Source organism: Gopherus evgoodei, chromosome 1, assembly GCF_007399415.2.
Source record: "Gopherus evgoodei ecotype Sinaloan lineage chromosome 1, rGopEvg1_v1.p, whole genome shotgun sequence".
NCBI classification, from domain to species: Eukaryota; Metazoa; Chordata; order Testudines; family Testudinidae; genus Gopherus; species Gopherus evgoodei.
Window position 1 is genome coordinate 98925322 of NC_044322.1, and position 14266 is coordinate 98939587.

At 39.1% G+C, this 14266-nt stretch overlaps 1 protein-coding gene across 1 annotated transcript in view; it reads left to right on the top strand.

Annotated features, from left to right (window-relative positions):
- The window catches only part of PCCA (propionyl-CoA carboxylase subunit alpha), a 430643-nt gene that overhangs the window by 113217 nt on the left and 303160 nt on the right, over window positions 1-14266 (top strand). Inside the window, 1 exon segment of the mRNA XM_030568083.1 lies at window positions 12858-12989. Within this exon segment, the coding sequence (XP_030423943.1) occupies window positions 12858-12989 (132 nt within the window).

Below are 14266 nucleotides of genomic sequence, written 5' to 3' on the forward strand. Positions count from 1 at the left end.
GCCCAAGACTGGTTGCTTACTTCTGTGTACCACCACAAGCCCTTGTTGTATCATTTCCCCCTTTTATTTAAATGTCAGTGTGCATTCTCCCAACACTGGAATTTTCCCTCCATTATACTCTTTCAGATAGTTTTGACTCTTCAACTTTTATATGCTCCTTATATCTCTCTGTTTCAGTTTACTATATTTATTTGTGCCCCTTGTATGTCACATAAGTGCCATTTGCGCATATTTTAATTAGCCAATCTTTTGAGTTTTCAGCCTCCTCCATTATTGTGCTTAAGAACAGCTCTTCCTCTTTATTGAAAAATCCATTACTGCACTTAATATATGCACTTTCCTGTATTCTCTGAACATGTTAGCATAAGGATTGGTTTTATTACTGTTTCTACGTATTGGCCTGAATGCTGGATATTTCCTATATTCATACTGGTTGCCACATTGCTTTACATGTTTCAGTCCCTGGACAATTTAATTTTTGTGAAATTTTCCTTTCCCAATTTAGAACCATCAAGGGAATAGAACCACTGTGAGTTTTACAGATCTTTTCATAGCAGGCGTCAGTAAACTTTACAGCACCATGCACCAATACATATATTATTCAGACTTGTTCTGTCAGGAACTTCCACCCCATCATATATTTTGTTCAATAGGTTTGAAATAAACACTTCCTTACAAATTAGCTGATGCACTGATTAGGAGAGACAGAGTTTAGTACTGGCCCCAAACTGCAATTTAGAGTTGAAATGTAGATAGTAATATTGGCAAAAAATACAAATTCATGTATTGGATCTTACAATCCAGGTTTTTTGTTGTTTTTAAATATAAGATAAAGGGCAAAATTCTTGCTTGCTTTACTCAGCCAAGAGTGTATAAGTAAGTTGCATGACTAAAGTGAATAGGATTGGTGGAAAATAAGCATCACCTACACAAGCCTTCATATCCAGAGATGTTGAAATCAGCAACAATAATGCTTCTCTCAACTAGGGTGTGGATATAAATGTGTGGGTGTTTTTTTAAAATGCATTAGTATTCAGGAGGAGAAAAAACCCTGTAATAACTTACCTGACATAATTTAGAACAGTTGAATACAGAACAGAGCAATTGGAGGGAGTGTTGTATCACTATTAAATAACCAAGGTAATGGCACGGAAGACTACGTGTTTGCTACTTCTCAGTGAGCTTGTTGGTACTAGCTGTAAGAGAGAGTTTATCTTCCGTTACCAGATAACAAGTTTTGTCCAAGTTCTGTGTGCACAAGTTTAAAGGTTGCTTTTTTTGTAGTAAACGAATTAAACCCCCCCCCCCAACTTTAATTGAATTGGTTTATATGACTACACTATTTGTTTTCTAGGATCTAAAGCTATATTAACTCAAATTCCCTCTATTTGTAAAAGGATGATCTATCAATACTTCTGTATTGTATGACACTGTAATATATACTATATGTAGTGTTGTGTATATACTGTAATATGAGGTTTATGTAGATGTCTGTATTACATGTGATCTTAAAACACTTCACAACCTTAAACAGATATATTTTAGAATAACTTCTCCTACCAATGGAGTGCCTCTAGATCGATGATCATATGCAGCTTGAGTTTGACAGAGCATAGCAACAATGTGCCCTTCATTTAAGGGCAGGAAATGAAGAAGAATAGTATGTCCAATTGAAAAAACAGGAGACTTTAGGTAGGCAGAATGTAATTACCCAAGTTGGAGTTTAGTCAGGACAATGGGCTTACAGCCTTATTCTTATGAATAGTGCCACTGGATATTTAATGACCACCTAGTTTTATGCCATTTGAAAACTGGGACCTCCCAGTATCATGATGTTCCAAGAACCCTGCTGTGACACTAGCTTGTTACTGTTTTGTTGAGACAATGCTACTTACTGAATCACCAATACCACTACTTCCAGCACCCAGTTCTGCAACAGACTTACATTAAGCAAGTCATTTGTACTCTCTTTGACTCAGGTTCTCTATTTGCAATATGAGTATATTGATATTATTCAGCTTTGTAACCCCTGTGAGATCTCTGGGGAAAAAAGTATTGGTAAAATATGAAACATTATTGATTTATTATTTGACTTAGAGGCATTTCCTCCAAGTTCTGATTTAATCTTATGGGTTTATTGCAATTAAAAAAAAAATCCAGTGACTACGAGGCTGAGATTGTAAGATTTTTTTTGGGCAGAGGCAGTCTTTTATTTCTGTGTGTACGACACCTAGCACAGTGTGGTCTTGGTTCATGACTGGGGATGCTAGCCACTACAGTAATACACACAATAAGATTTTATAATTATTTGAATTACTGATTTATCGTTATTTGTTGAGCTCCAATTGTTTGCATGATTTTGTTTTAGCGGTGTAAGTAAAGCACAAGCATAATCTTTTGCAGAATTGAGAACTGTTGCAAACATTTCAGAGAAGGAAGTTTCATTCTTGTATTTACGTGAAATACGTGAAATTCATGTCCACCTGTGGCATTGAATGGACAAAAGGTATGGTTGTAGGGTATTTAGATATGTCATATGCACATATTGTATATGTATATTAACTTTTAGTTTGGTAATATATGAAATGTAAAATACTCATAAGAAGTGAGCCCAGTTCCTTAGTAACATGAGATACTAGTTTAGCCAAAGGAACACCCTCTCATCTCCTCCACCAGTGCCTGTTTTTCATTTAGTGTAATGTATATTTTGTATTAAACATCTACTTGAGTGTTCTGTGCCAAGTGCCGTTATTGCTTCCAGACTGAAAGCCAAACAGCTTGGAAAATAAAGTACTGGTAACTTTCTTTACTGCAGATAATCTTTGAAGTAGTGCTTCTTTTGGACAAGAGAAATGATTAGTATATTAGATGAATCCTAAAAAAAAAACCAAAAAAAAAAAAAGACTTTTTTTGGTGGACAGGGGAAATTAACTAATGTCTTTTGAAGAACAAATCTTATGTGTCTGTTTATATCCTGGAGAAAAGGTAAGTTGCTTAATAATTTGTGTAATAAAAGGGATTCATATTCACTGTCTAATTGGTGGGAATGGTGTTCCATATGTCGTGCATCAGGTGAGTGAAGGCTTTTTCTATCTTGCTGATACTTTCAGAACGTTTTGTACAACACTTGCACCTTATGAACGTTTAAGAAAAAAACAAAAACCCAACAACTTGTACTAATGGTGAGATAGATGCTCTTTTTGCCTCTGGCAAAATCCTTTACCACAGATGGTCTTGCAGTGAAGAGAACTGATTTAACTTTTTTGTCTTATATTAAAAATGAAAATGGTCCCTACAAGGCTGGAAGATTGAGATTACACTTGTTAGTGTTTGCCATTTCCTTTGTGCATACCTGATTTCTTCTCTTTATCTTCATGTAATCAGCAGCTATATCCATTTCCAGAATCTAATTGAACGTAATGAAGAAAGAGGTTGGGCTGTTAAGCCTCTGCATTCTTTGCTCTTTGTGCTGATCATGGTGCTAAAAAGAGATGAGTTAACATAAACCTGAGTAGGCTGTTTAACCTTTTTTCTCTTCTGGAAATGTAGATGCAATAACATTTGCAGCTGAAAAGGCTCATTCGCAGTTTCTAATGTTTAAGGATGCAAATGAAGCATTTTGTCTTTACTGTCGCCTGGAGGTGTTATGCAAGAAAACAGAAAGAGGTTTCTAGGATTAGTTCCACAGATTTCTTTTATCATGTAAAAAACCAAGGCAGGTTTCAGTGCCATGAACTGAAGAAAACAATATGGAAAACATCTAGGGAAAATGCTTACATGTTTTCATCTAGTTCTACCTAAATTTTCTGAGTGTTCATTATTTATGAAAAGTTAAATACTTAGTTGTTATGGTGCATAATGTTAAAGTTAACTTTATATCCTTTTTGGGATCCTCACTTTTTTTTAAAAGTATCCTATAAATGGAAGCACAATTGATCATTAATATTTGTAAGTCACATAAGTTACTGTACACTTACATTTTATAGTAGATTTTCTTTGTTAGAAAATGCTTTCTGACTTCTTATACGGTCTGGTGCTGCATTTGGGTTCTTCAGAAGTGTATAGTTATAATAATAAAAATATGATTACTTAGATTATTCTTAAGCCTTGATTTGGTGTTTTATTAAATTAGATTTGGTCTTCATAGTAAAATCCAAAGCAAAAATTTGAATTTGAATACTTTTTCACAAAGATCGTTAGCTTTTTGAGAGTGCAGAGAACATTTTTTCAATTTTGCTGTTGCACTCTCCTGTTAATGATATTTTAGTGTTCTTATTATTGCATTTCTACAAATTGGAAATTTCTTCTAAATAAAGAAAATACAGTGTATTGTATATACTATGAAATTCCTGTGTGATGGTTAATAAATGTGAAAATTAGTTCATACTGTATGATAGTATGATTTTGGAATATATATACCCTTATAAGATTAATATTCTTTATTGTGCCATTCTAATTACCATGTTATGGGTATAGAATTTCATATTTTAGGAAACTTGAAAATAAATGTTAGTTTCTAATATTAATTTTTCATTTAGTTATTTGGGCCTTAGGTGATGCTGACTAGATGTATTATGGCTTCTCCTTGACCCCTACCCAAGAGGTTACATACCTTTCCTCTGAGACAACCAGTTGCAGAGGTAGTGGAATTATAGTCCTATAATGCAATCTTGGGTCCAGTCCATACTGGGCCAGAAACAGTGCTTGGAATTCATGTTTAAACTTTATTTAAGCATGATTCTATCTAAACAGAATTCTGGAACAGTTAGACTGCCCTTCTGTTCTCCCCCACCCCGCCTTTTTTATATTAGTTCTTGTGGAAGTGTACTTAAATATAGTGTAAACACTATGCTCATACTCTCTTCACAGCCCATTACAGACAGGGCAAGAGTGTCAAATGTTCGGTGCAACTTGAGGTAGTCCTATTTTTGTATCCTGACCATAGGAGGCTTGTGCTTGTCATATGGACAAAAATGTATTAAATATCCAGTAGGCTAGATTGATTACGTATGTTATTTTATTGATATTATAGGACAAAAATTCACTGTCTCCAATAAAATGATTAATTTGCAACAAAATTTATTTCTGGCTAATTGGCTGTCTGATCATATATATATTGCCATTACTACGTATAAGTTAGACTATTACTTGGAATGAAGAGTGGAGCTTAAATTCATAGCAGTTCTCAGTGTGCTAGTGGTGTACTACAGAGGAATATACAAATAAATCTTGTTTGTCAATGTTTTAATAAAGCAAAAACATAAATTTAAGCCTCCCACTTGGATGAATTCCAAGTAGATTAAATACTATCCAATATATCTCAGCGATTTCAGGATTTTAAATGAGTATCGTATCATGGTCACATGGCGGTGGGAAAGAACTAGATGGGGAAGTGACCCAGTATGGCTAAACTAGCTTCATAGGAGGATGAAGAACTGGTGGTGCTTTTCTGTCTCCTGTTGACATTTTTAGAATAGTTTTGTGGGAGGAAAAAGATTTTGAGTTGTCAGATGCATAGGACAGTGAGTTGGTGCATGTGTCGAAAGGGAGATTGTTTCCCTCTTATTTTTAGAAAGCACAAGTTTTAAACTAAATTTGAAGATAATTTAAGAATTTTTTTAAACCCATGTTGTTGTTTGTTTTTTTTTAAAACATGCAGGTACTTTCTTTCTTGGACTCAACATGTAGGAATATTGTGAGTCTGTCCTATCTTCTGCAAGTGTAGAATGTAGATTTATTCTGGAAGTTCTAAAGTGGACTCATCTAGAATCTATTCTTCTTTGGTAGCCCTGCTTGCATTAGAGAACAAAAAGACAGCAGAGAAGTTTTATTTGTTTGAACAGTGGACTCTGTGCAGCACAATGAGAAGTGGCTTGGCCATAGGATCCAGTTCATGACATCTTCATTGCTCCTCTTTTGGAGAAGTATTCAGACCTTGATCCTGAGAGCTCCTGAACTCTGGCTCAGATCCAGTAAACATTTACGCATGAGCTTAACTTCGTCTGTGATTTGTCCCAAGTCAGTGTGACTACTTACGTGCTTAAACACTTTGCTGCACTGGGGTCACAGTGTTCAGCTCCTTGTAGAACTGAGTCCCAGGGACGGCTTTAGGCCGATTCCTCCGAATTGGGCCCCGTGCTTAAGAGGGACCCGCGCCCTAAAGAAGAGCATCTAATTTTTTTAAATTTTTACTTACCCGGCAACGTTCAAGGTCTTTGGCGGCATTTCGGCAACAGGTCCTTCACTCACTCCGGGTCTTCGTCAGCGGGTCCTTCAGTGCCGCAGAAGACCCAGAGCGAGTGAAGGACCCACTGCTGAAGTACCGCCGAAGACCTGGACCGCCGCTGGGTATTCGAATCTGGCCCCGCAGTTCCTAAAGCCGGCCCTGCTGAGTATGTAATACTTTCCTCTACGCTTCTAGGTGAAGTTCCTTTCTGCATCACTTTTTCTGCTCCTTCTCTTCGTAGCTTTTTTCCTTTTCTTCCTCATCCCCCCTCACCTTCCTGGGGTGAAAGTAACATTATTGGTGCTGGCACCGGCCCCCAGAAGGGGTGAGGCCTCAGGTGCAAGGGGCAGGGCTGAGGGGTCAGCATCCCCCAGCCAGCTCATCTGTGCAGCCTGGCCCGCGCCATCAGGGGCTCCAGCGGTGATTTAAAGGGCCTGAGGCCCTGGCCACTTTAACATGGCTGCCCCTTCCGTCCCCTCACCCCTCCACACCCATCATCGTCCTTGCCAGTAGGGACCTAGCAGGGCTGCTGATGGTGGGGTGGAAAAGGGATGGTGATGTTAAAGTGCTTTAAGCGGAGTCCTTAAAGTGCTGCTGTGGCAGCGCTTTAATGTCGGCTAGTACAGGCCGGTACCAGCAGCCACTTTTTACTGGTACTCCTTACCGGCCCCTACCAGCTTACTTTCATTCATGCACTTTCCTAACATATATCGGAGTCTGGACTGCCAAAAGTATATGCAATGACTGGCACTTCTGTCAGTGAGATACTGTGCATCACTGTCTCAAGAAGCTGAACTTTCCTTCTCCTTCTCTCTCTTCTGGTCCTCTGAAGAGTTTGATTCTGGCAGACTCAATGATGAGGCTATAAGTGATTAATTACAAAAAATCTAATATATATAAATAAAGATCAAAGACTCCTTTAAAATAGAAAAATACAAAGGAAATGTAAGCTTTTTAATACCAGTCTTCACAAATATTATTGACTTGTGACTGAGTGGTAACACTTTCATGAGAAGAAACTTGTTCCTGTTGTGTGTTCATAACTACTTAAGATTCAAGAATATGAAAGAAACCTTCTATTGTATCTATACTATAGATGCATCAGAATCTCTTTTTTAATAAAAAGTTGGTCATTTCACTAGGGTGATGCATCTCCAAAAGATCCAGTTAACAAATGAATTCCATGTAACTTAATCACCTCTGCGAATGTCTGGAACTTTCCCCTTGCCTTTGCAGTTTGTGAAACTCTCTCTCCCACCCTCAGTTCTGGATGATGATTCTCTCCCTCTCTGCTAGTTCAAGAAATAACGCAGGTTTTTGATTCTCTCTGCTAGATCTACCTGAAGGAATCATACTTCCACATTCTTATCCATCTGTTTCGCTGTTTCTGTCAGACACTTCTTCAAAATAGGTTTCAATTCAACTACCTTCAAACTTAGGCTCCTAGTTTTCTGTTTAAGAAAAAAACAAAGATCAGAAAACAGAGTTGGTTTTTTCTGTTTACGTTCATATTGTCTATTTCCTTAAATCCATTTAAAGACTTAAGCCCTAAGCTGACTTCTTCTGAAACCAAATCTCAATTTAGTGCTGCAGGTTCTCATTAAACCATTCTATGAACCACTCCAACAATCCCCTTAGTATTATCCATTACTTGACTCCCTCAAAATAGCCCTTTTTTAGTGGCCCTCAATTCAGACTATATCTGAATTCTTTTCTGAACAAAGTAGTTGGTGTTCTGAACACCACCCTCTTCCCTAAGATCCCTAAGGTGCTCATCCCTAAGATCAACTCCTTATTTCATGTCAGTGAGAATATCTTACCATCTCTGCATTCTAAGCAATCCCAAAGAGACCATTTTGTAACAAATAATGCACATTGATTGTTATTTTGTAACGTTGTGGCATTGCATTTTTCACATTTTGGTGTTTATTTCAATAAGTTGTTCTTTATTGACACATCAATAAAATGTGAAGTCACAGTTACTGTGACATCAGCCATAATAATCATAAATGATTACATTGTCTTAAAAGGATAAGATAAATAGGTGACAACCCTACATACGCACACGTAAAGTTAATTTTAACTTTGTAGTTAGATGTTTGGCTGTATGTGTGTGTGTACCCTCTGTGTGTAGCCCCAGCCCTACGCAGGCAGCTGGCACGGCGGACCTCGAGCGAATCTCTCAATGACCACATAATCCGTTAACCGATGAAGGCACCAGGCCAGGTTTATTGTCGATGAAGCACAGTATTATTATCCCTCAGCCTCTACTAGACCACTAATACATGTATGCCCATAACAATGTACCAGCTCAGTGAATGGCGAGACTTTCCGTTCCTCCCTAGGCCAGACAAAAATACTCCCTAGAGGGTACGTCTACACTACAGGATTAGTCCGATTTTACATAAACCGTTTTTGTAAAACAGATTGTATAAAGTCGAGTGCACACGGCCACACTAAGCACATTAATTTGGCGGTGTGCGTCTATGGTCCGAGGCTAGCTTCGATTTCCGGAGCGTTGCACCGTGGGTAGCTATTCTGTAGCTATCCCATAGTTCCCGCAGTCTCCCCCGCCCCTTGGAATTCTGGGTTGAGATCCCAGTGCCTGATGGGGCAAAAATCATTGTCGCGGGTTCTGGGTAAATGTAGTCACTCATTCCTTCCTCCGGGAAAACAACGGCAAACAATCATTTCGTGCCCTTTTTCCCTGGATTGCCCTGGCAGACACCATAGCACGGCAACCATGAAGCCCGTTCAGTTTTTTTTTACTGTCACTGTATGTGTACTGGATGCCGCTGACAGAGGTGTTACTGCAGCGCTACACAGCAGCATTAATTTGCTTTTTCATGATAGCAGAGATGATTCAGTCGTTCTGTACCGTCTGCTGCCATTGTAAATTGGCAATAAGATGACGGTTATCTGTCGTTCTGTACTGTCTGCTGCTATCATGGGTGCCCCTGGCTGAGGTCGGCTGGGGGCGCAAAGGCAAAACCGGGAATGACTCACCAAGTCAATCCCTCCTTTATGGTTTCTAAAAATAGAGTCAGTCCTGCCTAGAATATGGGGCAAGTGTGTAGAGAAGCAGTGTATCAGAGAGCACAGCTGCTCGGTGTCAGATCCCGCAGAAATGATGAGCTGCATGCCATTCACGGGGGGTGCCCCTGCAACAGCCCCACCCGTTGCTTCCCTCCTCCCCCAACCTTCCTGGGCTACTGTGGCAGTGTCCCCCCCATTTGTGTCATGAAGTTATAAAGAATGCAGGAATAAGAAACAGTGACTTGTTAGTGAGATAAAATGAGGAGGAGGCAGCCCCCCGCTGCTATGACAGTCCAGGCAGGACATTAAGCGGTGTGGGGGAGAGGAGCCCAGCATCCCGCTGCTGTTATAGTCCAGGCAGTACAGAATCTTTTCTTTACACAGGAAAGGGAGGGGGCTGATGGAGCTCAGCCCCCAGTTGCTATGATGAAGACGGTTACCAGCTGCTCTGTACCATCTACTGGGAATGACCAGGAATCATTCCTATTTTTATCCAGACGCCCCCGGCCATCCTCACCTGAGGCCAGCCAGGAGCACTCATGGGCTGATGGTGACGACGGATAGCAGTCATATTGTACCGTCTACCACCGGGGAGGGGAGAAGAGCGGATACTGCTCTTCAGTGCTGCAGCATCGCGTCTGCCACCAGCATTCAGTAGACATAGGGTGATATTGAAAAAAGTGAAGAAACGATTTCTTTCCCTTTTCTTTCACGTGGTGGGGGGAGGGAGTAAATTGACGAGCTATACCCTGAACCATGCTGGACAATGTGTTTGAACCTACAGGCACTGGGAGCTCAGCCAAGAATGCAAATACTTTTCGGAGACTGCTGTGGACTGTGGGATAGCTGGAGTCCTCAGTAACTCCTCCCTCCCTCCATGAGCATCCATTTGATTCTTTGGCTTTCCGTTACGCTTGTCACGCAGCACTGTGTAGCCTGTAGATTTTTTTCAAACGCTTTGGCATTTCGTCTTCTGTAACGGAGCTCTGATGGAACAGATTTGTCTCCCCATACAGCGATCAGATCCAGTTATCTCCCCTACGGTCCATGCTGGAGCTCTTCTTGGATTTGGGACTGCATCGCCACCCGTGCTGATCAGAGCTCCACGCTGGGCAAACAGGAAATGTAATTGAAAAGTTGGCAGGGCTTTTCCTGTTTACCTAGCCACTGCATCTGAGTTCAGATTGCTGTCCAGAGCGCTCACAGTGGTGCACTGTGGGATACCGCCTGAATGCCAATACCGTCGATTTGCGGCCACACTAACCCTAATCCAATATGGTAATACCGATTTTAGCGCTACTCCTCTCGTTGGGGAGGAGTTCAGAAACCATTTTAAAGAGCCCTTTATAAAGGACCGATATAAAGGGCCTCATAGTGTGGACGAGTGCGCTGTTAAATCGGTTTAACGCTGCTAAAATCGGTTTAAACGCGTAGCATAGACCAGGCCCGAGAGACATCTTTATACCTCGATACAAATAAGTTAGTATTGCCCCCTAACATAGTTAGTTACTGCCCTCTGATGTCGCTAGTTATTACCCATCACCTTGTACACATTGGTTCTATCAAAACATCTTTATTACGTACTGTCATTCTGACATTATTTTTTAGGAGGAGTCAGTGTGTTCCTGTTATCCTTGGGGATTGTTTTTGTACCATCCTTGATATTGGGATATTCTGGTACTACTTGATATCGGGATATGTTTGCATGAGTACTCTGTGACTAGCGCTTATTAGGAATGTGTATTTCTGCAATATCAGCCCTGTTCTTGCCAGATTCTATGAGCAGGTCCTGCCTCATACCAGGCCTCTGATACAAGGGCTTATGTCTCAGGCTCTCTTCCTGCTAAAAATTCCCCCATTTTTTGTCTTTTTTTATGGGGAGGATATTTACCCATTGTCCCAGAAAAGCATAATGCTTGGACTGAAGATGGCCCAGTGGGCTAAACACTGTTATGGGGCCATCTTACTTTTCCATCCACATATTCACGCCCTGTCTGTTCCTTAGTGTGCACATTCCCTTGTACGACTGATGGACAGATTTTATTTTCCAATTGTTTTTAGTCTCTTATAGTGGACCTGGGAATGTTAGGCCTGGCACCATGGCTGAGGCATGGGTGTAGAGTTGTACTTTGATAACCTGTGGGTGACATGAGGAGACCTTTATACTTTCTTGGTGGTCAGTGAGTTGGGCTTTGGTCAGGATTATAGTAATATGCACATGTGTATATGTTTGTACCTTAAACATTTATTATAGGACACATTTGGTTCAATATACCTCACAGAGTATCCAAGTATACAGATGTCCAACAGCCTTTACAAACTGGTATAAGTACAAACATTTGCTTTAAAAATATTTTAATAAGCATTTGATTATTCCTTATAATGAGTATTCATTACTATGGCAGTGTTGATGGTGGCTGACTTGGATCATTCCACAAACTTTAAAGCACAAATCCTGAACTTCAAAATAGTATCAGTGTTAAATGGCAGTTGTGAAAATACTGGTATTCAGTAAGCTGTCCTTCCTCAACACTTTCAGTTGTGGTGGGTAACTTTTACTTCTTAACTCATTGATTAGTTAGAGAGAGGTTCTTCTCTTTTAAATCAAGCGAATGGGAAAAGCCATACAGTCTGGCATGACTACTCTTTTGATGGTTAACTTTAATCCTGCTTTGAACCCCATATAAAATTTTGATTATCTTAATAATGTAATAGTTCTGGCTCTAATTCTTGAGTACAGAGGACACACAAGCTCCTTTCACTATGTGTGTGTGCGCACACAGAAAAAGAAAATAGTAACTTTCAACAAAGGTGATTGCAGTGGAATTGCCGGTGGGCCTGTATAATATTATCCCTTAGTAGAAGATCCTAAGAAACTGATATGAAAGGTACATTTTTCACTGAAGAAAACCCACTTTTGTTGGCTAGCGTCATAGGGGATTAATGAGGAAAAATCATAATTCATGCTTCTGGTATTAAAGTAATTTTTATGCCACCCTGTTTCCAGCTGAATGTGGAAAACCACATTTGTAAGATTTTGCTTGTCTGAAGGATGCATGCAAATATTATATTTTCCATATTGCAGTATTTTCAATATTTTTCAAGTTCAGTCTTCAAAGTCTTTTAAAATGTTGACTAAGAGACTTTATACTTTCATTTTGATGTTGGATAAGGCTTTGGTTTAAAGAATGCATAATGAGATCCTGAACTGTATTATACTTTAGTAAGCAATCTTTATAAGTCACTTGTGGCTATTTCAATCATTGGTTAACTGGACTCCTCTCACTCAAGGGATAGTTCTGATTTTCAAACTGGAATTCTTTGACTTTCTGCTGTTTTCTTTGGCCTTGCTTTGATTTATACAGACATGGATTATAGGGGGTTTGGATCTGTGTGTATGCATGTTTAACAAGTCCATATACATTTTTAATGTACCAGCTCAAATGCTTCTTCTCTTTTAGTTATGTTTCTCCATAAATATATTATTCTCCAAATAAAGTTTCATTAAGAAATTTAGATTTTTCTTGTGTAAACCCATAATGAACTCCTGCCTAAGGATTTTTTTTTTTAATTTAAACCTTCATTATCTCCACAGGCATCAGAAGGTGTCACCTTTGTTGGACCTGACACACATGCTATTCAAGCCATGGGAGACAAGATTGAAAGCAAATTATTAGCCAAGAATGCAAAGGTCAACACAATCCCTGGCTTTGATGGAGTGGTCAAGGTGAGAAACTGTTAAACCGCTGTCTCTCCTGTATAGGCTCTCACATTGTTTAAATAAAAGTACCACTCTTTTTAAAGGTGTGATATAGGATGCAATTATAAATTCAATATTCCAACTTCAATAGAAGATCCAACTGAAAAAATGTCATGGTCCTGATAGTTTCAGTGGCAAAAATGCTTCTGAAGAGGAAGAGCTGTTGAAAGAATAGAATGAATTGTCAAATATTAAGCAGTATGCCATGGACGGCATACGAAGTATGGTTCCTCAAAACAGCTCACATTTTAAATTACATTTGCGATAGTTAAGACAGGGGAATATGAGTTTAATACACTAGGTGTAGATTGGTGATTGTGTATGTGTGCGTGTGTGTGTGTGCATGCATATATACCTTGATGTATGTTTTTTATTCCTTTATTTTCCCCCCAGTTGTATTAACTTTATTGTCATGACCTAGGTAAAGTGTTGCCAAAGTTAATATGTTAAGTATTTGTGGACAGCACAGGTTTTGCAGTGGCAGTGGCATTTGATACACCATGTATATTGGGTAGTTCTCCCCAGTACTGGGTCAGTTGTAGACTACCATATATTATGAGACTGGTTCTATAAAAAAGCTGTTTCCTTTCTTTTCTTTTTCTTCCAGACTTATAAGCAGTGTTTCTTCCATGATTTTAGTAGGAATTCTTACACTATTTCCCATAGGTTTCTCAACCATCTTTGCTGTGTTTCTTACAGTGAAATGGAAGATATTTTGATTTCATCTCTCTTGACATATTGATTGTGATGTTGGTCTTCTATTTTTCTGCCTTTGTGTGTGTCTGTGTGTAGGCTACATAATGGGTTCATAATACAAAACTGTTTTCACATGCTGAAAACTTGTTGAAACTTTCACCTTTTGGGGTGAAATTTCTCATGGTTGGTCTTCATCTTCAAGTTGAATTTTTGGGATAAATTAGGGTAAAAATCTCTTCATCTGTTTTTGTTATGGGAAAAAGGGGGAAAATATTTCCCATTTAAAAAAAATTCTCATCAATATTTTTTTAATTTAGCTGAAGCCAAAAACAGCTGAAGTTATAATCTTGACACTTGGCATTGACCAAGTCCTCACAAGGCTTTGTGTACATTATGAAATATTGTTGCATTTTGAAGATGGTTGTGAACAAATGAATTTCTTGACATAATGCTGACCATAGTTTAGGGCTTGTCTACTTGGGGAATTCATGGGAAATTTAGTGCAAAATATCTAGGGTGTGAATTTAAAGCGCAAGAGTGCCTTTTTG